The sequence below is a fragment of the Pleuronectes platessa genome, chromosome 6 (assembly GCF_947347685.1).
Source record: "Pleuronectes platessa chromosome 6, fPlePla1.1, whole genome shotgun sequence".
Classification (NCBI taxonomy): Eukaryota; Metazoa; Chordata; class Actinopteri; order Pleuronectiformes; family Pleuronectidae; genus Pleuronectes; species Pleuronectes platessa.
The window spans coordinates 7821061-7844124 of NC_070631.1; the positions used below are offsets into that span (position 1 = coordinate 7821061).

At 45.2% G+C, this 23064-nt stretch overlaps 1 protein-coding gene across 1 annotated transcript; it reads left to right on the forward strand.

Moving 5' to 3' along the window:
• Positions 1-1843: 1843 nt before the first annotated feature.
• slc6a1a (solute carrier family 6 member 1a) lies at positions 1844-7953 on the forward strand. The gene is made up of 14 exons (XM_053424844.1): positions 1844-2075; positions 2265-2396; positions 2552-2652; positions 2811-2920; positions 3082-3214; positions 4341-4475; positions 4572-4675; positions 5290-5414; positions 5547-5659; positions 6243-6374; positions 6582-6684; positions 6949-7049; positions 7213-7380; positions 7501-7953. The coding sequence occupies exons 1-14, from the start codon at positions 1844-1846 to the stop codon at positions 7951-7953; spliced, it is 2142 nt and encodes a 713-aa protein (XP_053280819.1).
• Positions 7954-23064: the final 15111 nt, after the last annotated feature.

Genomic DNA, 23064 nt, shown 5'->3' on the forward strand with positions numbered 1-23064 from the left:
AGACATCACAATTCCAAGCAGTTCCACTCTGAATGTGATTGAACACAACATGAAAAGAGTTATTTTAAAATAAACAACCATCCACTACTTTTATTTCCAGTCAGTTTATCTACAGAACTTATGGATGTTACCATAGAGCAATACAACAATATATATATATGTGTATCAGATTATTTGCTTTTATTAGAAAAGTGTTAAAATAATTTGAAATGTTAAAAAACAATCACGCGTCCAAGTGCGCGTTGAGTGCAGCCTATGGAGGAGCGGGAGGAAGAGGATGAGGAGGAGGAGGGGGACGACTTTGAGATGACATTGAGGCTGTGTAGATGGGAGTTGAGGCTCTGGTTGTTGATGTTAGACAGTCGCACAAGGCGAAGCGGCTGCTGCCCGTGTTGATTCAGCCTCCTCCTCCTCCTCCTCCACCTCCTCCTCTTCCTCCTCCTCCTGGTCTTCAGCACTGCTCCCCGCTGGACAGCTCCCGCTTGGACACCTCTAACGCTGCATGGTCCCTTTAAGTCTTTTAATGGAAGTAAAATCTTTTTATGTTGCAAGACATATTGGGAGTTTACAACTTCGTCCACGGGAGGAATCTGCGGATACCTCGTTTCGAGATTTGTGGCAGGCAGCGCATCCTCGGCGGAGCGGATCACAGAATCACTGTGAGTAAACTGGCTGCTGAAAGCTTTTTCGTCTGTCTGTGCCTGTGCGTCTGTGTGCGTCTGTGTGCGTTTGAACCTTCAAACAAATGAGTCTGGTAAATGCACGATTCTTTTTTCCTATTTATTTAATTCAGTGTTTTCAGCGACAGTGTGTGTGTGCGTGTGCGTGTGTGATTAAACTGTGAATGAGACTCTCAATATGTTGCTGGGGGTCTGCGTGATGAGCTCTGCACCGACACCCTATAGCCAATTAAACGCGGGATTGATTACCGTTCGCTGCTCCATTGGACGCTGCAAATGTGGACAGTCATTCCCGTGCGTTTGATAACGCGCTTTCCTTCTCAGCTAATCGAACAGAATTGCGTGGCTATATTTGTGCAGCCCGATGCGTAAAGCCTTTACGCATTGGACATCCCTTTGTCTCCACTGTGCGTTTTGTGATCCAGTTTGTTTGAGACCAGTCTGTGTTTCATGTCTCAATGTGGATGAACTGGGAATCTGCAGGTGGTAACTGCTGGACTCCGCGGGGCTGAAATCTCACAGGCTCTCTGCTGTTGCCGCGGTGCGTCTCGCGCTTCAAGTGCACGTTTTCTAGATCCTGCGATTTGTCTTAAAGTTTTTTCCTGTTTTCGATGATGTCAGTGATGGTAATTTCTCATTTTATGCATTTATCTGTTTTGGTGTATTTAGCTGCAGACTTTGACTGGGAGGATCATGTGTGCGCGGATCCGGTTTAATTTGCGCGTAATCTGTCTCAGGTGCTGGGAGCAAGTCCAGCAGGACTTTGCCATCGATGGTTTTTGGTCTGATGTGAATGGGAAAAATTGTCAGGCAGCCAAATGTTCATGAGACGTTAAAAAAAATACGTTTATAAAATGCATATTTCAAAGTAAATTGAATAATAATTACATATTCGAACTGAATCAATATTGTTTTTATTGCCCCTGCACCTGAATGTGGACCAGAGAATGTGACCACATTTGCAGCGTCTCCTGAGAAAAACCGACCAATTGCTCTCTTCACGATTTCCAGGTTAACGGCGACTGACGAGCCGTGCGCGCACAGGCTTCATCCGCAGACACTCGGTCCAGAGGTTAGGTCTGAAAACCGCGAAGCTGCTGTCTGCGTGGTCCGGTGCTGAATTCTCCCGTCCGACTGCCAGGACCTTCGCCAAACCCAGAGACATGGCGACGAACGGCACCAAGGCGGACGGACAAGTCACTGAGCTGAACGAGGTGGCCACGATCAACGACAAACCCAAGTCCCTGGAGGTGAAACCCGAAAAGCCGCCAAAGGTGTTGCCAGAAAGAGAGACATGGGGGGGGAGATTTGATTTCCTCCTGTCGTGTGTGGGTTATGCAATTGGACTGGGCAACGTGTGGAGATTTCCCTATCTGTGTGGAAAGAACGGTGGAGGTAAACAATATTTTCTCACAGCTAATTCCCAAAACAAAATAATGTCGCCCCATGATGCACGTAGAGACTGAATCAGTGCTCCTTCTGCAGCAGTTGTTTACTCACGTTGGATCATTGGTGAATGCATCAGTGTAGTTTTCATCCATGTTTGTTTTCAACGCATAACTCGATGTACTTCTCTCCACCCAGGAGCCTTCTTGATTCCTTATTTTTTGACCCTCATATTTGCTGGGGTCCCCTTGTTTCTACTGGAATGCTCCCTTGGCCAGTACACCTCAATCGGAGGCCTTGGCGTGTGGAAGCTGGCTCCTATGTTTAAAGGTATGTTCATGTTTATTCATCCCAGGCATATATATATTTCCATACTGGGGAAAAAAAATGCTGTTATGTTAATATGATGGACTCATGAAGGCCACGTTTACACACACTCCCACTGCCCGTTTTACTACACTGCCTAATCCGTTTCTGTATGATAGGTGTGGGCCTTGCAGCAGCTGTCCTGTCCTTCTGGCTTAACATTTACTACATTGTAATCATTTCTTGGGCCATTTACTACCTGTACAACTCCTTCACCTTTGTAAGTATCATGCAGGGTACTCAAGAGATTCATATAAAGAAACCAGCATATATAGGGTCAAGGCTGTTTTGTGATTAAGAGCTGCAGCCTGTAAGACCTTTTAAAATCCCTAACTGTGTCGTGGTAAATACGAGAAAACGTCATTTTTGTGTTTTCAGGACCTTCCATGGAGCTCATGTGGCAATTCATGGAACACAGATAAATGTTACACAAACTACTCCATTGGAGACACCGCCAACCTCACCAGTTCAGTGGTGGAGTTTTGGGAGTAAGATATTTACTGTTTTTCTCCAGCTTTTACAACGGCAGAGCTTCATCCTGCATGCGTCCCCGAGATACATAAGAGACCCCCTCCCCTGCTGCATGCTTATCCCCCCCACCCCCCCTCTTGTGTATAAAAGACTCATTGTTGCTCGCTCTGACTTGTAGACGCAACGTTCATCAATTGACCGATGGCTTGGAAAAACCAGGCACGATCCGAGCGCCACTGGCCATAACCCTGGCCATCGCCTGGATCCTTGTGTACTTCTGCATCTGGAAAGGGGTTGGCTGGACAGGGAAGGTAAGAGGCCTGCGTTGGAGGTTCAAGCCCTCACTGACTCCCTACGGTGGCCCAGAGAGCCCAACGCACTGCGACTTAAGGAAACACATGCACGTAGACAAAACATCTTTGTCAATTTGACAACACAACACAACATATGACAAGAAACGCGCTGCAATTACAGAAAACGACAACGGAAGTGTTTCCATGGGACAACCAAAAGTGATAGACACGTCCGATTGTTTAACTGTGTGTAATTTGTTGTATTAGCTTTAGACATCTGTAATAATATCTGAATTATGCGATCACAATGTTAAAATGAACCATGTAACAACTCCAAACTGTAGCAGCAACAACAACCGGACGTGTCCATCACTTTCAGGTGTCCCCTGACGTTGTCGTGTACTGTAATTGCAGCGTGTTCCTGTAATGTGTTGTGTTGTGTTGTCAAATGGATGAAGATGTTGTTCTTACTTTGCTCGTGTTCTGTCCACTTGCCTGCGTTCTCTTAAGTTGCAGTGCCTTGAGCTCTCAGGGCCACCGTAGATTACCAATGAGGATCTCTCATGTGACAGCTATGCAATATTAATCAATCTATTATCGCCTCATCAATCATTTCGGATTGCAGTCAACAATTGTCCAGATTGATTTCTTAAATAAGAGAAGAGACATCAAACACCCGCGCGTCACTAATCCCGCTCTGCCTCACGGTGGCTCCACTAATTCCAATCCTCCCGACACGGAGTCTGTGCCGAGTGTGGATCCACGATAGGAGGAGCAACAAACCATACGCTACAATCTGGTTTGTTCCTCTCCCTCCACTTGGAGCGGTTTCCCTCCCTCGCGGTGCCACATTTTCAAAAGTCTATCGCATCACGTGACCATGGCGAATACAAATTTGTCTTGGTCACCAAACACACCCCACCCCCCCAACCCCCCCTGCACACTTGGCTCACAGATTGCATGCACAATGCCATCAATGCACAGAGACAGAGGGAGCTGTAGGGATTTCTTCGGCTGAATATTTGGTGTCTTCATCTGTTCTGTTCACTTATTCTGTCTGGAAGAGTTCATCTTGTGAAAATAACACATTTACCCTTAAGACGTCATGGTGTCACCCTGCTGATAACCGTCTCCCATTTTATAGGTGGTTTACTTCTCCGCCACGTATCCCTACTTCATGCTGTTCATTCTCTTCTGCCGTGGCGTGACTCTACCTGGAGCTTCAGATGGGATTCTGTTCTACATCACCCCTAACTTTGAGAAACTCAAAGAGTCTGGGGTAATGACATGTTATTATATGAATCATACCTACATGCTGTGTGCCAGTGAGCGCGGCGCGGCCTCACGCTGCTAAATGCTTGTTGTCTTTCGTCAGGTATGGCTAGATGCGGCTACCCAGATCTTTTTCTCCTATGGATTGGGATTGGGGTCCCTTATAGCTCTGGGCAGTTATAACCCTTTCAATAATAATGTTTACAGGTAAGACTGGTGATTATTAATCCACAGCAGATAACCAGAGACAGAGAACGCTGTTCAATCTAATGTATGAGTGTAAATCTAGAGAGGATTTTTACAATATTATATGAAGACATTATTCAAGAGGAGTATTTTAAGAGCCCTTAAAGGATCTTATGAATGTGAGGCATGAATTTAATAACAATATTAAGGGGAAGGCTGTTTCTCTTGTGTGCAGCCTAGGGAGAGAAAAGCGACTAAGATTGCAAAGCCTTAGCATTTTCTCCGGTAGCCTCGTGGTTCTGGGTCACGTAAACAATCAGTTGCGTAAAATAACATTCATTGTCTGCGCCTGTATCCAATGGATCTACAGCCATTAAAGACATATGAGATTTTTATTATTTGATATGAGCTCCTAAATGAAACCAGTTTATGTCGGTCGTAAACAATACAAATTGCTTTTCGCCGAACCTACGTATGTGTGATCAAAAGGGATAAATTGCACATCTGACAGCTTCTGCTTCAGATCTCGGTGTCTCCTGTGTGGCCCGTTCTCAGGGAGAAGTCAACACTGAAACAAAAATACATGTCAACTTAAATCTTTGACGACAGGCCTATTTTATATTTCCTCTCCCCAGAGACTCGATCATTGTGTGCTGCATCAACTCGTGCACCAGCATGTTTGCTGGCCTTGTCATCTTCTCCATCGTGGGCTTCATGGCCCACGTGACAAAGAGAGACATCGCCGACGTAGCAGCTTCAGGTAACCACAGATCGCGTTAATGTCTCCTTCTGTAATTCTGCACAGAAATAAAGGTGCACTGTCATTAGGTCCTCGACGTGAGAAACAGATCGCTGAGAGAATAAACATGATTCTTTTTTTTTCACCATCTAGGCCCTGGTTTAGCTTTCCTGGCCTACCCGGAGGCTGTAACCCAGTTGCCGGTGTCTCCTCTCTGGGCCATTCTGTTCTTCTCCATGCTGCTCATGCTGGGGATAGACAGCCAGGTAAGGGGCTTGGAGATGATCTGCTCATGGGCTGACCTAAATATTTAAAATGCAGGTACATATCATGCAGCTCCCCCCCTGCTCCCTGCATGATAAGCATGCAATTTGCTCCTTGTGGACAGATATAGCTGAGCTTTGACATCAGCTGTCAGGTCTTTTTAATGCTACTTTATCACCTCGGTGTGCCCCGCAGGCCTCACTGCCTGTGTCTCTTTATGTGGGTTTGAATGAGGCCACAGAGGAAAAAATATATATTCATGTCTCTGGCTATGACCAGCTGCACTTCAAAATAAAGAAACAGTAATTATGATGCTATTTATAGGTTTATAATTAATACCCTGTGTCATAGCAACAACAGTTTTGCTGTTTGGTCAACACACTGCAATTCAGTCATTTCTTATTAAAATCACTTAAATACAGCTCCTCTGCTGGAGACTGCATTCAGCAGGATATTCACACACCTCAACCTGTTCATAATTAAATATGCTTTACTCACTAAAAACGTGTTTTTGTTGAAAAGGGGAATCCAGTGCACGTATCCACAGTTCTGCCCTGATGCTTTCTCTGTGCTTCTTCCCTTCAGTTCTGCACTGTTGAAGGCTTCATCACCGCTCTGGTGGACGAGTTCCCCACAGTTCTGAGGGGTAGACGAGAGATCTTCATCGCCTGCGTCTGTCTGGTGTCGTATGTGATCGGACTGTCAAACATCACACAGGTACAGCAGGGCAGCTCTCTGGCTGCACCACTGACTGAAGGCGGCACAATTGAAAGATGTGTGATTATAAAAATTCATGGATGTGTAGATGCGGGGCAAGAGCCAATTTAAATATTGATCTTTTTGAATTTACATTACGGGAGTATGTTGTGTTATACGTTGTATCTGCATGTTCCTTATCACACTTGTTTATTTTTCTGTAACCAGGGAGGACTCTATGTGTTCAAACTGTTTGACTACTACTCTGCCAGTGGAATGTGTCTGCTGTTCTTGGTCTTCTTTGAATGCATCTCCATATCCTGGTGCTATGGTGTGTATCCACAACAGAATTATTATCAGAATTTGTTATTCTTTTCTTCACTTATTGGTGAAATATCTAAATGTGAAAAGTTGGGGGGTAAACATGAGTGTTTGAAAGCGCCACACCCATCCAGACATCTCTGTGAGGCATCAGACGCCGTTCAGCCTCAAGGTCATGAGCACCCGTGTCCTCATCGCCACGCATGGCCGGCCAGCAGCAAATTGAAATAAATTGGATATGAATATTTCGATCATGGATTCATTTGTCTCGCAGGTGTGGACAAGTTCTACGACAACATCCAGGAGATGATTGGCTACAAGCCGTGTATATGGTGGAAGATGTGCTGGGTCGTGTTCACCCCTCTCATTGTCGGCGTGAGTACTCCGAACTAACACAACAGTACACGCAAAGTCACGACATGTAAAATGAAACGATAAATAAAGTCAATATCAGCCGCCTGCAGCCACGTCAGGCTGAGACAGCGCTGCCTGTGGTCAGTGGTGTCACGATGCATAACGCATCTCATGTCTCCCACAGGGGGTGTTCCTGTTCAGTGCCATACAGATGGTTCCTCTCACGATGGGAGACTACGTGTTCCCGCTCTGGGGTCAGGGAGTGGGCTGGCTCATGGCGTTGTCCTCCATGCTTCTCATACCAGGCTACATGGTCTATATGTATCTGGGACTCAAGGGCACTTACAAAGAGGTAAGGGGTGAGCTGGGTGTCGGGTCTGTTGAGTGAGCAGCACAGGTTCTGCCCACGTGTGTTGTCAGATTTCAAATCTCTTTTCTGGTGTAATTCACACATGTTGTGCTTCTTCCCCAGCGACTTCGGATAATGCTTAGGCCTCCTGCAGTCATCAGGCGACCTCTGGAGAATGGACCCGAGCAGCTGGTGGAAACCAACACCGCTGACCCATCCAGTCCCACCAATCCAGCCACACCAGCCAGCCCTGCCAACCCGGCCCCCGCCAGCGCCGCCAGCCCCACCAGTCCAGCTCCAGTCAGCACAACCAGCCCTGTGACCCCGGCTAACCCGGCTCCTCCGTCGGCTGTTCCAGCCGTCGCCACAAGCCCTGTGAACCCGGCAGCTAGTCCAACCACCACCACCGCCACTACGGCCAGTCCAGTGAACCCCACCATCACCACAACCATCACCACCACAACTGTTAGTCCAACCATCCCACCACCCAACCCAGTCAACCCAACGGAGCCCGTTAACCCCCCGAACCCAACGAGCCCGACCATCAACCTGACCACTGCCGAGGCCAACGTGTAGACAACAGAGAAACCCTCATGGAGCATGTAGACAAAAGAGAACATTACAAAGGACTTCCAAGATTTTAATTGATTCATCTACCTCCAGGGGCAACATGTAATCAAAACAGATTTTCAAACCATGTTTAATTTTTCTGCATTTGTAAAGCCAAGTCAATTATGTCTTACTGTTTGGTTTGCATTTCTGAAAAACAATATCAAAGACTGTTAGTCACAAACACAACCATAAATCTGAGTTAAAAAAAAGAAAAAGAATATTTAAAAATACTGTGTAATACTGTGAGAAAAGAAAAAAAAAACAGAGATATAGATTAGAAATTTGTTGAATATCTTCATGAATCAAGTAAATACCGTGTGAATATAGTAGATGAAGTAGTGAAACAAAATTGACATCATTGACGAATGCAAATATTTGGTGGCGTCAATTTTCTTGTGGATGTTTACTAGACCTCACACAGTTGTGTCTCTTTTCCAAACGTTGCACTCTGTGAGGTAAACTACAGGCCACGAGGCGAGTGGGAGGGGGGGGGGGGTACTCGGAGTTAGCACAATGCCGATAAGAAGTTCGTGATTAGGAGCCTCTGGAGAAATCCAGTATTCGTCGAAAAAAGATTTTGTGCGTGAGAGAGAGACTGTTATTTTTTTCCTTCCTTTTTTTCAGTAAAAAAAAAAAAAGAGAGAGAAAACTTTTATGTGATCAAAGCATTTTTAGAATTATTTTTAGGATGTTTTATACTATACGTGTTGTGATGGAGGACCAAAACCAATAGGCAGACAAAAGCAAAAACTATGCCGTTTAGTGTTCGGTTGGCAAAGCACAGGGTACAAAGAAGTACACACAAAAAAAAAAGATAAATATCTATAAAAGCACAGGGTTACAGAAGTGATTTACAAACATGGACTATCCCTTAATGCCGACAGTCAATCCTGTTTACGTTCTGCATGCATTCCTCAGGAACATCAGTAAAAATCTGAAATGTCTCCTGGCAAACAAAATAAAAAGAAGAAGAAGAAGAAGAAGAAAGAACAGAGACGGCCTTAAGCCAATTCACCAATTTCCAACCAGGCCACAGTCTGTTTACACGACTGGGCACGGCTACAAAATACCACTTTCTTACGCGAGCACAAAAAACCTGGACCAACTCTGTGTCGAAGTACAGTCGTCATCTTTCTTTTCTTTTTTACGTGTGATGATCAGTTAGAGTTTGATCAGTATGTATTCAGCAATACATATGTAGGTGTATAAGTGCAGGCCAGTAAGCAGGTGGTCTGTTTTCTGTTTCGGGTTTATGTTGTCTTTGCTTTAATAGTGAAAAAAAGCACAAAGCTTTAAATTCCCCAGACGTTTTGCCATGGTGTGTTAGGACAATGTTAGTTTGCTTCTCTGGCAGCTACTGTGAAAGGCATCTGGTCGAGCAGAACACGTTTACCTTAGAAAAGCAAAACTACTGAGCGATAAAAAAACAATGTGAAATGGCTACAGTTCATGTCCTGTGAATTTTGTATAAAGTTACTCTACCACAGTTTTCTCTGGAACTTTGTTGTAAAACTGTACTGTGTGAAACATGTAACTGTGAATGTCTGTAATACATTGGAAGTTATTGTCTAAATGTTGAAAAAATGGAGTTGCTGTTTTCTGCAATAATATTTTGATCACAGAAGCTAAAGCACATATCTTACAGAAGTATACGAGATGACGATGACAATGAAGATATTGACGACTATATTAAAAATAGAAAAACTATGTCTAGTAAAACAATATTGTTTTGTATATTTTTAACTGTCTCACTGCCTAATGTAAAACATATAAACATGATATGTATCTAAATGGTGTCACATGATAAAGCACGATTGTTATGTTATACAAACAGAAAAAGACTGAAAAAATAAAGAGTTATAGAAAATATAAATACAATACACGCCTGGCATATGTCCCTGATAGCATGTGTGTTTAAAGTAACAGCCCTGTGTGCTTTTCTTCGACACGTAGAAATTAGGTCAACGATCCTAACGCACGATGTATGCCGCTCTGGATCCCGCTCTGGATCCCGCTCTGGATCCCGCCGCAGTAATTGGCTATTATCTCCTCTCTTTCAAATAAACCCTGTTGTTGTCCATGAAGTATCGGATATAAAGAAAAAAAATTTTGAGAACAATAAAACTACACGCAGGGATTAGGTGGAGGGGGGGGGGGGGATCCTTAGCGTTGTATAGCTGGATTTATTTGTATTTGTTTATTCCCAACGAGGCCCGGGTGGGACATGTAGAATTAAACAACACCTTTCCCCGGCTGTTTTGTAGGACGATGGCATCGAGCTTAACTCTACCATGGGGGTTGGGGGAAATAGAAAAAAAAAAAAGGAAGTAAACACAGCAGCAGGAAAAAACATAAAATAAAACATCAAACGGGAGCGAGAGAGAAAGGCGTCTGAAGCATTTCTTTGTGGTTGGTGGAGTGTCAGAAACACAAGCTGATAGAGGGGCCTCGGCAAACAGGAAAATCATCACCACCACACAGCTCTCGCCCCGGGGCCTGGCGTGCCCCCCCCGCCCCATCTCCCCAACCTCTTATGGCTTGGTGTGTGTGTATTTCCCTGTGTGTGTGTTTTTCCCTGTGTGTGTGTGTGTGCGCCTGCATCTTCTCCCCCACCTCCTGCAGTTGCTGCTTCCATTAGCTTCCAGTGTGATAAAAGAGACAGCACCAGCTGACACCACCACAATGACTCGCCATGGATAAAAGAATGAGATGTCCCCTGTAGCAGCTCATGGCGAACTGTGCGTGTGTGGGTGTCCGTGCCTGTGTGTGTGTGTGTGTGTGTGTGTATCTATGTGAGTGTGCGTATGTAAGAGAGAGAGAGGGAGAAAAGGGAGAAAGGGAGAGCAAGGTTAGGGACAGAGAGCTATGTGTTTGAGTGAACTGGGGTTTGATTAATGCCCTTAATGGCAGGTCATATAAACTTGCCCCTGATGGATGACTTACTCGCCTCCTTTATCCCCACTTGTGTAATTTAGCATCATTACCTCTGAAAACCAGTCGCCACCGAGAAAACCCAAAGTGATGCGCTGCGTCCGCCGGAGCCATAGATCATCATTTTCAGGAGGGGAGGACAGGAAGAGGAAGCTCTTTATTTCCTCTGCGCAATCCAGCAGAGCACAATTAGTCTCAGTTTGGGGCCAGATGTTTTCAGCCGCTTCAGCAGGAATAGATTGAACTTTTTTTTTTTTCTTTTTCCATCACCAATTTGTTCCCTCCTACACATCGGGAACATAAATCCACATATTCTGAGCTTCGCGGAATTTGTTTGTTTAAATAATTGACCTGATTCTGAAATTGATCTTCGATTTCCCCGAAGACCGACACGTCCCTGCGTCTCAGTGAATTCTGTGGATCACCTGATAAGGAATATCAACCCCTTTGCTAGTCCAGGTGTTTTTGTGTGATTTACCACTAGACCTCAGGCCTCTACAGTGTTTTTGTTTAATAAAAAGGTCATAATAATCAGAGCAGGAGGTGTTGATCCATCTGTTGGACTCAGATCTACGTGCACGTTGACCTCAATGGTGAAGAGGTATTTTCCCCTCAAGCTCTTACAGCTCTGTGTAATTGAGTCTTCTTTTTTTCCCGCCCATCTTCATCAGACAGTTCTATCTTCCTCTTTTTTCAGCCTTGATGGGAAAATACGCTGACGTCACTTTCATTTCCTGTCTCCTAACGTAGACGTCATGTCGCTCTCTGTCTGTGATCGAGATCTATTTAAAACAAACCTGATCGTTACCCGACACTGTGCGTTCATGCCTCAGCAGCGTTCAAGCAGACTGATTAATTGATACAGATAGCATTAATTAATGTGATCCCCCCCCCCCCCCCCCCTCCCTCGTGCAGAATCTCAGCTCCATTTTGTGGCCAGAACCGACCGAGGGGACACTGTTTGGTGTTTAGCATTTCTTGGCACTCTCTGTCGCGAGCCTATTTTTAAAAGTTGAAAAGTGCTCCCAGTGCGGCCGCGAGAGAGGACACTGGAGAAGCAAACTGGTGATCCATGATGCTTTCATGAAGGGATGACAGGACGCTGCAGCTTTTAAAACTCACACAGGCTGCAGTGATTAATCCTCAAAGCCCACTCAGAGCAAGAGAAACCGATTCTGCAGCGAAGATGAAAAGGCCGATAATTGTGTTTATACTTTCTCTGTTTTTAACCCCAGTGCCAAAGGATTTCCTTCATGGTGATGCACTATTGGGTTTGTGCTGTCGTGGGTCAACGAACCTGGCGAATTTTTGATGTGGATTTTGTGTGATCGTTTGTGACATTTTGTTTTTTCTTCTTCCTCCGATGCATTCGGTCGGCCCCAGACTTCTGTCTGAGGTACACTCACTCGAGAATTCAAAGCAAATACATTAATGAATAACTGATCTTTGCAGATGCATGAATCTACATATCAATGTAATCAGAGGATGTTGTGTGCTTGGCTATTTCCAGCAGAGGGGCTGAGAGGATGTCAAGCATGCAAAGCCTCTCTGCATATATGCTAATCGGGCCCCGTTTTCCAATCTGAATGTGAACCTAGCAGATATTCACTTGTTTACCAGTTCACTTTCAAGGGACTAATGTGTCCTTTTGCACATGCACGCACCAAACTGCATTGCTGGTCACATGCGAAGCCGACGCTTGCGCTGTGCAGCTGCGTGGCTGAGATTTGAGGTGGTGGGGGTGCACGCTGGGACATGAAACACCGTGGCTTCCCTGTGATTTTGCTGTTTGATTACGTGTTCTTGTGACACAGCAAATATTACGGTTATTTCAGGCGGCGGCGGCGCTGGCAGGCAGGCGGAGCGCACGATGCCTGTACAGACGCAAATATATGCCAAGTAGGTTATCCTGTCACAAATCATAAGGGCTGATCACACTCAGCGTGGGAACATCTACGGGTTTGACTTAACAGATCCCCTTCTTTTGGAAATTATACAGATCCTTCAAAAGGGCTTTAATTTACATTGCATTGCCCTTCCCCCCACCCTGCCTCCTCGGTAGCTCACAACATCACATGAAGAAACCTGAATCTGCCTCAGCTGGAGTCTGATGTAAATATTTCCACTGTTTTAATTCCTCTTCTGGGATTTTCTTGTAATAATCCACACAGGGGATAACATTCTCAAGCGAGGAATATTCCAATAATCCAGCGGTGATTAAGATGAATCTGTGTAAATGAGAGTCGATATAAAGTCACAATGAAGAGAGCAGTTTCGAGCTAATCGGGAGACTCTCCCGTGTTAGCTTCACTTTGCACTAGCGCCTTTTTGTCACAACTTGTAACGATCTCCCCCAACGTGCCAGAGGCGTACGGGTGGAGTCGTTGTGAATTAGTGCCTGGGTCAAACACGGAATGCAAATCAGGCCGAGGAACAGGTGAAACTGAAAAGAGCAGCAGGGTGCAGAGATCTTCGAGAAATGAGGCGCAGCAACCTTTTTTCTAATTTTAAAAACGTTGTCAATAACGCTACATCCTGAATGTCTTTGTTTCAAATATTAGAAAATCTGAGCAAACGCATCCTGAACAAGTATTTTAAGAAGCAGCTAATTTGAAAGGACTGAATGGATGGAATATAAAGCGTCTGGAGAGGAGAGTGATTCCACATGGCGAGTGGGACGCGTTTCTTGGCCTGGATGTCACGCACAGTGGACGCCATCGGATGATCTTGTGCCCTGATGTGAAGCCAGTGGGAGGAAGGGCTCGCTCTCCACTGAAGCTCCTCTAATGGCCTCCTCCTCGAATCTCCCTGCCCAGAGGGTTTCAGGCCCTGCGCTCGTCCACGGGCCTCGTCATGCTGCAGTTTAGACTGTGGGACTTTGATAATAGCTGACAAATGAAAATCTCTGCTGACATCAAATGGACTTTTTGTTTTGTTTCCCTGCTCTTACACTGAGACGACAGGAGGAAAAGAAAAGTCCTCTGTGCTTCGCTGTATTTCATTATCCTGCAGCTGATCTCCAGGAACTTTACCCACACCGACTGCTAGTGTTGCACCTGTGTGTGTGTGTGTGGGTATGTGTGTGTCTGTGTGTGCAAGTGACGCGTATTTGCACATGCATGTCGCAGCTTTGTGCAGGCTGTTGTGTTTGTGCATGCAGATGTACATGCCTGCTTGTGTTAGTGTGAGCATGTGCGCGTGGATTTACTGTATGTGAATGTGTACAAGTACTCCCGCTAAGTGTAAAGACAGGACCGGGGAGCTGCTCCAGGCACAGCTTTAGTAAAGATCTGCATTCTAAATAAGTTCTGTCAGATTACGCCAGCACATACTTAACTCCTCACTCCTCTGGATGTTGGCTGAGTCTCCTCGGTTTAATCACGCTGGAGACTGTGGGCGAGGTGGGAAAGCGACGAGCAGGTGATTAAAAAAGATGAAGATCCCAAAACCATTTGTCATTTCATTTCAAATAAAAATACAGAATCTTCTGCACGACCGATTTTTTGATTCTGACGTATGAGAAAATATTTTCCTGCAGCCCAGTGTGTGGTAGAGTCACAGTTTTGTGTGCTTGTGTGTGCAAACAGATGTTGATTTGATTATTTTTGGCACAGAGTTATATGCAAATGTGGCCAAGTGACCTCCACACGTGCTTTGCATGTATTATCCCCACTGTTGCATGACATTTTCATTCATGTAGTTATGCCCTTCACTGCACATTTTGACTGTGCAGGATGAGAAGCAGATATTTAAGGCGACCCACATGCATAAATACCGGCCTCGTTCAAATACGAAGTGAAAACTGAGAAAAACACACAAGACGCGCACAGCGCTGCGCTCGTGGAGACATTTGGTTGAACTGTTGAGATGCAGTTTACTCTTTCTGACACGGAGTAAACACATGGGAAACTTTTGTAGAAGCATTGTGTCATATGAAGAGAAGCTCATTCATTCCCAGTCTGCATCACTCTCTTTCTTAAACAACACACACACACACACACACACACACACACACACACACACACACACGGTGATTAAGAGGTCTGAGGGCCTTCAGGACACACTTGGACTCGGGGCTGCAGTGAATCAGTGAATCATAGCTCTGATGTGCTGCATGCTTTCTATTCTGATCTGTCAGGGAGGTTCGGGAACTGTGCTCGCTGATGAGTGAGCCCGACCAGACAGGGCCACAGTGGCCGGTGCCCAGTCCGTCCTCCCTCCTCCTCCGGCCCCTCAGCTCCACGGTGACAGGTAGGACAACCTGAGAGCAGCCGGCACACAGTGCAGCACTGAGACGCACAGCAGGGGTCAATGAGGTCAAGTTAGATCCACACAGACGAGCAATCACTCTAATGTTTGTGTGCAAAGGCACAGACATGAATGACTGTGCCTGTTCAGCAGCACAAAAAAACGTGTGTCCACAAACAAAATTGATATAAATTGTGCTACAATATCTTAATTTACTTAATTTCTAAATTTAAGCATTTGATTTTGATCAGCTCCTCTCCTATTGGAGCACTTAAAGAAGATGTTACATCTCCATTATATATTTCAAGAATTTAAATAAAGTATCTATGTTTGCATATATACAGCTATTAATGTCCTTAATCAAATATTCTGTTGTAATTAGTTTAATTTCCTCCAACAATCACACAATGAAGCAATTTCCACTTCAAACAATTTAATTATAAATAAAATCTCGGCAATCACTGTTTAAACATCAAACACATCTAACTTGTATCGAGATGTATTAATTATGCGCTTCCATTAATTCTTGTGTTTTTTATATAATATCTTTCCTGATGTTCCTCAATAGAAGCACAAGCCTCTAACGCACCTGGGACCACATTTAACAACTAGCACCAAGTGCAAAGGCCAATTCCAACACAACACAAAGCATGTCACGTATTTAACAACATCCGGGCTCCACTCTGTTTAAATAAACAATTAAAAAATGTTCAACTTTGATCCGTCTTCATAACTTGCAACAGGATTAATCTCTACGCAGTGAACACACACTTGTCCTCAAAGTACCTCTTTGCAAATTTCTAAAAATAACTGTAAAGCCCCTTTTCAGGTGGTGGTTTCTGGCTGATTAGCACAGAAAAATTCATTTCTGACTCCTTTACACTCCTGATTGTTATTAGAGAGAAAATGTAAAGTAGCTGGATAAAGTCTTCTCGAGAGGATCATTTATTATCGCTGAGCGGTTGGGATCAATCCCAGCTAACACTGGGCGAGAGGCCAGGTCACCAGTGTGTCCCATGTTTGCTACTTGTGTTTCATGTAAACAGAGGAAAGCCTCAGTGTCTGATATGAACCATTCAAATAACTTGAAATGAATAATAATGCAAATTTTGTGCATTTTGTAAGTGTATGTGTTTTTATCATTTTTAATCAAACTACTATAAATATGGAGTCAAGCCAAGGGTCAAATCCAACTGGATCTTGTATAAATCAGACCTCAGATGTGAGCCTGGAATAGGTCTGAAAAAATGAGAGGAGGCGAAGAAGCCTCGCGCCGGCCTGAAGTTGCTGTGCTCTGTCAAACACATCCTCTGGCAGGGCCTAATGTGGCGTGTGACACGTCACACCCTATCACTCGGCCTTACAGATGACCAGCCGCTTACGTATGCCGCGTGCACCGCTGGAACCCAAACCAGACACTGTCAGGTGTGATAACGGTTTGAGCGCCAAACCCACTCTGAAGCCTTGCCCTCTCCCATTCCCCCCCAATTCATCTGATGCCGCGTCCGCACGGCTCGTAAGTCGGCTGTGCACTACTGCAAGCATGTGTGCCGTGTGCCGTGTCCTAAAGACGCTTTTATTCCTGGTTCACCTGCACATCCCCCCCCCCCCCCCCCCCCCAGGGCTGAAGGCCAGAGATAACCCCCCGCCACACAGATAAGGACTGCTTACTCTTTGGAGGGAATCAAATACTTCTACATCAGCCGAGACTCACAATGGGGATATACTCAGACAGCCAGAGACAATGCCGAGCATCCACATGACCCACATGCACCGAATACAACTTGTGTCGTAGTATTACAACACGATTGTACAACTGCTTCAGAAGTTTCATTCCCTCACAGTTGCCCTCCAGAGGCTCGTGGGTTCTCTCTGTGTACTTCCCTGTGTCGTTTGCTCCCCTCGGCCCCGAGTCGCTCCGCCTGCACTTGGCATTGGAGGTGAATCTTCCCCCAGCACACACTCATTATTTCAATCCTCACAAGGCTGCGGACAGGCCCCGGCCACTCTGACAGCATTTGTTGCTCTCTCGCTCGTTCTCTCTCTGTTTCACCATTTCTTCCTCTTGACGGAGGCCTTTGTTTTTTGTGTGAACACGAGGAGGTTTGCTTTGTTAGGTTATTTTGTAATAGCGGTTATTATTCTGCTTGGTTATATCCTTCTGAGCAGAAACCCCTCTCAGAAAATGTTTCATCACAACTGCGTCAGTTCTTTTTCTGCGTTTCAACAAATGTAAAAAAAAAAAAAACTTCTGTAGCTAAAATGTCACAAGTTCCAGCAACTTGAAAGCACTTCTTTCTTTTATTCAAATCCATCCATGTCTGACAGCTTCTTGATTCGTTTTTTTTCCTGCTTGGGTTAAAGGTTCAGTGTATAAGATTTAGGTGAAAGGGATCTATGCAGAAGTTTTATATAAGATAATCCTAGTGATGTTTCAGTAGTGTGTGCATCATTTAAATTATACAAATTGTTTTCTTTACCCTTGACTGGTTCCTTTATATTTAAATACTTCATATTTACATCAGGAGTGGATCCTTTGTAAGGAGGCCGCCATGTTTGTTTACAGTGGCCCAGACTGGACAAACACTAAACACCTTTTGAGTTTTGAGACAACTGAAGGCAGCTGCATCTCTCTTTCGCGTTTGGAAGGGGAGGTGAGGTGAGAGGTATTCAGCTGCAACATGCAACTTCACCACTAGGTGTCCCTGAAATCTACACACTGAACCTTTAAAGTTGACATCCCTGCTTGTGCATGAAACAGAACAAGCAAAAAGAAGATGAGCCGGTTATAAAAAGGAGTAAACTCTCAAAACCTCAAACGTCTCTATCATTCCTGTTTTGGTTTGTTTAACCTCTGATCATTTCCCCATTTCCTCTGCTTGGTTTTCTACATGAAGGGGGAATGCTGAAGCGGATAATAACACAGTCTACTGTACGGTCCCTGGGTACCGAGGTCGGATACAGCAGCGCGATGGTGAAGGAGGAGGAGAGGAAAAAAATCAGCAAGGAGCAATTTTTCTGTGCTGGTTTGTTCTCTTTGATCTGGAGTGCAGTGAAAGGAGGGAATTATGTAACGTCTTCAGCACACACATGGCCGACTGTGTGACTGCCAAACACACGGGGGGAGTGGTGGTGGTGGTGTGCCTGTGGCAAAGCGGGATGGTGGTGGTGGGGGGCAGACAGACGAGAGGAAAAAGATATGGGCCACGGAAGACAGAAGTAAATGGACGTGAGAGGACAAACATTGCCGCTCCTGTTGGTGTTGGGTCACTTTCCTTATTAAGGCTGCTCAGCCGAGCCGCTGTAACGTGGACCCCTAACAAGCCTCGTAATGAGACATGAGAATGCCCTTTAGTGACGGTTCAAACATGTATCTGCTGCTCACTGCCCAAAACCCACGGCCTCAATAAAGCATCCCTCTCCGCCCGTCGTTGAGAGAGGACATTTTAATAATTATACGGGATCCTGATCTCTCAGATAAGAAAGTACGGACCCGAGCTAACGATCGCCCGTCGTTTGTGTGTCCTAATTGGAAGCAATTCATTAACTTGAAAGAAAAACCATGCGGCCGTTCTGTTGTGCAGCAGATGGCCCTTTAAATCAATCATCAACAAATCAATCAATAATATATATAAAAGAATGAAATTAAGCCAACTGTATTAATGGCGGGGAATCACTGGCCTGTGTCAAGCGCCATACGGCCACGGAGCAGGCCAAACAAAGCAAGATGGAGCTGAGGCAGCATGCAACATAGGGGGAGGCAAAGGAGAAAAGTATTAATAGGCCGCTGCCAAATCAGGGTAGCATGCACGCCACACAAGAGGGCCGAATCAAGAAGGAGCTGTCCTCACTGATGGAAGGAGGAAGTAAGGAAAAGGCAAAGAGCGATTGGTGTGTGTGTGTGTGTGTGTGTGTGTGTGTGTGTGTCGGTGGTGGTGGTGTTGTGCAGCTGGGGAACTGATGCTGAGCGACCCGGACAGGTTCTGTTTCTGTTCATTGCAAGACTGTTATCCAGAGTGACCGTGTTGTCTTCTATTCCCTCCACAAAGGTTATGCCATTGCCAGCAGTCCACATGACACAATGAATGAGCCACTGCTGCTTGAGCCGGAGACGCTCATCAAGTCAGTCTTACAAGTAGCTGCAACCTTGCTCCCCATCAAACCTGCGTCCAGGGGTCCAGAGTTCCTGGGAAAATCGGCCCCGGATCCCAATATTCCCCCTTCTTGTTTGTGACCTATAGTGAGGCTGCGGATGCATTTTGGAGATGACGTGCTTGGTAATCGGGTGTGTTGGGCTGTCAGCTCAGGGTGCATGATCTTGCCAGCATGACTCAAGTCTGCCCGTGAGCTGCTTCCTGTGCCTGTGCATCTACTCCAGTTGCTTGTATGATCTATTTTAGATTCTTTAGCCCAAGGATGTGTGTGCATTCTCACTACAGAGAGAGCCACAGAAATAAGGGGAAAAAAGAGAAGAGGAGGGGGAATAGACAATGTTCAAATAATCTACAGGCAATCATGCAAATTCCCCAGACGCTGTGCACTCAGGGATGCTGTAGATACGAGTGTAGCCTCACATCTCATCCGGGCACAACGAATTTGGAAATATGCAAACGGAAGGACGTGATCCCTATCGACCAGTTGCGCAGGCTAACATACAAATAATATGTGAGCCAACATGTGTGACATTGCGAGGGGCCACTTTTTAGCCTGTAGTAAAATCCTGCGTTTATCCAATTGGATTAATCATGACTCCATGCCGTGTCCAGAGTGCACTGTGTTAAAGCGATTTCATTGGCTCCTTCCTTTTACGTAACCGAGTGAGGGAGAAAAGGGAGAGGAGGACAGTGCTCAACAAATGTGTGTCTTGACCGTGTCTGAAGGCAGCAGGGTTCGTCCTGGAAATAACAGGAGGCAGCGTTCGGAGAGACCGGTCCTCCATTGCTAGCCCAGATGTCACGCACCTTGTGGCCTTCACACTCTGAAGGGGCCAGGCTGAATTTGGCGTGACCCTGATGTGTCATCCTGATTTAGACACTGGCTTCCAATGTGGCCTGATATCCGTGTGCGTGCACGTGTGCAGATCAGCCATTGGTTTTTTCCTTTTTTTTGCACAAGCAAGAAAATGTGGATCCCCTCGCTGTAATCCCACAAGAGCAGGCTTCCTTGGAAGGCACGGTGCAGCAGAAGCAGGGGCATTGTTGTCGGTGAATGGCTGGGGCTAATCTCGTGGAGGCAGTGGTCTGTCGGAGGGGCTTTGGAGCAGATTTGAGCCCGAGGGTTGAGAGTAACAACAACCAAATAGAGAAGAAGCGGAAAAAAGATCTTTCCTTTCTAGTTTAAAGATTTGCTTTGTGAATGGCACTCAGCAAATTCAAATTAGCCAAACTGAAGTGGAGGTATACTTATTTCCATTTCCATTCAGCCTGCTAGATTTATATGTATAGCCTAAATTTCAACTATCGATATGCTAATCTGACACAGTGTTTACAGTACATAAATACATCTATAATGACGTTTAAAGGGAGATCTTTAAAAAACATGAGTCTGGGATATGGAGCCATGTTGGATTAGGTGTACAATGGATTCTGCTCTCAGCCCGAAAGCGAGGTCTTGTCACCTGCAGATCCGTTTTACATGCAAAGTACATTTTCACATCACCAGCAGACGGATTGAAGAAATGCTGCATCCCCATCAATCTTCCCAGGATGATGCCGCTCGTGTCTTTGTGTGATCTCCAGGGGACGAGAGAATTTGGGGGTGTGTGAAGAGTGGTTTCCTACCGCCATCTGCTGGCCGGAAAAGAGAAGACAGCTAATCTCAGCTCTGTCTACAAACCTCTCATAAAGGATCATCTACTGTTTTTTTTAAATCCCATTTCCATTATAACATTATAATGTGCACACTAAAATGTTTTCTAGGTCAATGCTGAACTCAAAACAGTCCTCACCACAGAGTCATCAATCATTATTTCCACAGTTTCTCACTTTCAAAGTAAATGGATTTTTCCAGCTGCAATTATTTTGTCTTTTGTTACCATGACACCAGATCAACCAAACAGCGTCTGCAGCCAAATGAGTCCAAAGAGGTTTCAGCTGTAGCGTCTGAGGGAAGATGTCAGATGCCTGTCGAGAACACGGTGACTCAGCCGCACTTTACTCTCTCACACACACACAGACACACACAGGATCCTAACTCCTAACCCTGATCATCACAAATAAACGCCTGACCACCAAACTCTGACCAAAACAAATCCTCACTGTAAAATCTAATCTTAGCATTTGAAAAGGGACCTCGTCTCCTGTTCCCATGGTGAAGCCCCTGCCAGGACATAATAAGCAAGGGCAAACACTCGTGTACACACTCAGACACACACACACATTACATTTACAAGGTTTGTTTTTCACAAGTGTTTTCTTCTGCGAACCGTAGTTGGTAGCTCAGCTCACTGGTCAGGGCAATGTCAGCGCCCTAGGCGAGATTTCAAATTGGCGCCCCCCAACATCCACACTCACACTGTCATGCATCCCCAAGAACTTTTGGACTGTAAACAGATGCACACACAGGCAGACAAATTTGTAAGCTATTAAAAACAATAAAAATATATAATAACAAATATAAAAGTAACTTTTAAGTAAGGCTGACAAATATGTGTAGTAAAGTAGAAAATATTTTCTCTGAAGTGTTTATCAAAAGCAGCAGGCCTAGTCGGTAGAGAGTTTGCTTGCCGTCAAGAAGGATCCGGGTTCGAATCCCACTCTTTCCGATCTAAAAGCTGGCAAAATACTGAACCCTTAAAACTTCAATTATTAATTGCATAATATCTTACACTATTTAAATTTAAATTAATTAAATATAAAAACAGGAAAAAACTAAAAAAATTTTTTAAAAAATATAATAAAAAAAAAAAAAAAAACTGAGCGCGCAATTCCTGTGCATTGGGCTTCTGCGCAGGTTGTGCGCAATGGGCTTCTGCGCATGATGTGCGCAGTAGGCTTCTGCGCAGGATATCCGCAGTGGGTTCTGCGCAGGATGTGCGCAATGGGCTTCTGCGCAGAATGTGCACAGTGGGTTTCTGCGCGGGATGTGCGCAATGGGCTTCTGCGCATGATGTGCGCAGTGGGCTTCTGCGCAGGATGTGCGCGCGCAGGTTTTTTTTTAAAATTAATTTAATTTAATTGAATCTATTTTTTTTTTTAATATTTAATTTTATATTAAATTTTTTATATTGAGTTTTTCATCATCATCATTTCTCCGCGCTGGTTCAGGGGTAAATGATGCTGGTCCTCACAGGTGACTGACCTACGCAAGCCTGTAGCCGCCACCCCCCCACAGGAGATTATGTGCTTGTGTGTGTGGCTGCGGCGCTTCCCAGTTCTTCCCGGCATTAAGCTGTGGGTGCGAAGAGCCAAAGTATTTAACATGGGCGAGGAAAGGAGGCTTACCGCTTTTCTCAGCGCTTCTACCTCCGGTGCGTCCCGGGGTTAGGGGATGATGGTGTGACGTTAATGTATTGTTTTACATTGCATGTGTCACGTCATGATAAATCAGTCTCTTATGTCGCCTGTACCAGGAGCCGCCCCTGTCACTGGTTATCTTGGCTCGCTGTCTGGTCGGTAACCAGCCGTCCGGACCGCTCCGTGAAGAAGGAGGAGGAGATGTTTCTTTACTTGGAATGCGGCCACTTTATTTCTCGGATATACAGCAGGAGCAACACTCGCGTCACCTCTAGGTGCTCCGTCACTTCTTATAAACACACTTTTAGCGTATTTTCCCACAATACTCTGGTGCACTACGTCACACACTACAAACTTGTCTTAAAGGGGCAGGCCATACCTGCAACACAACAGCTCTCGGTCTCATATACAGATGGCAAGAGAAAGCAGAGAGGGATTTTTA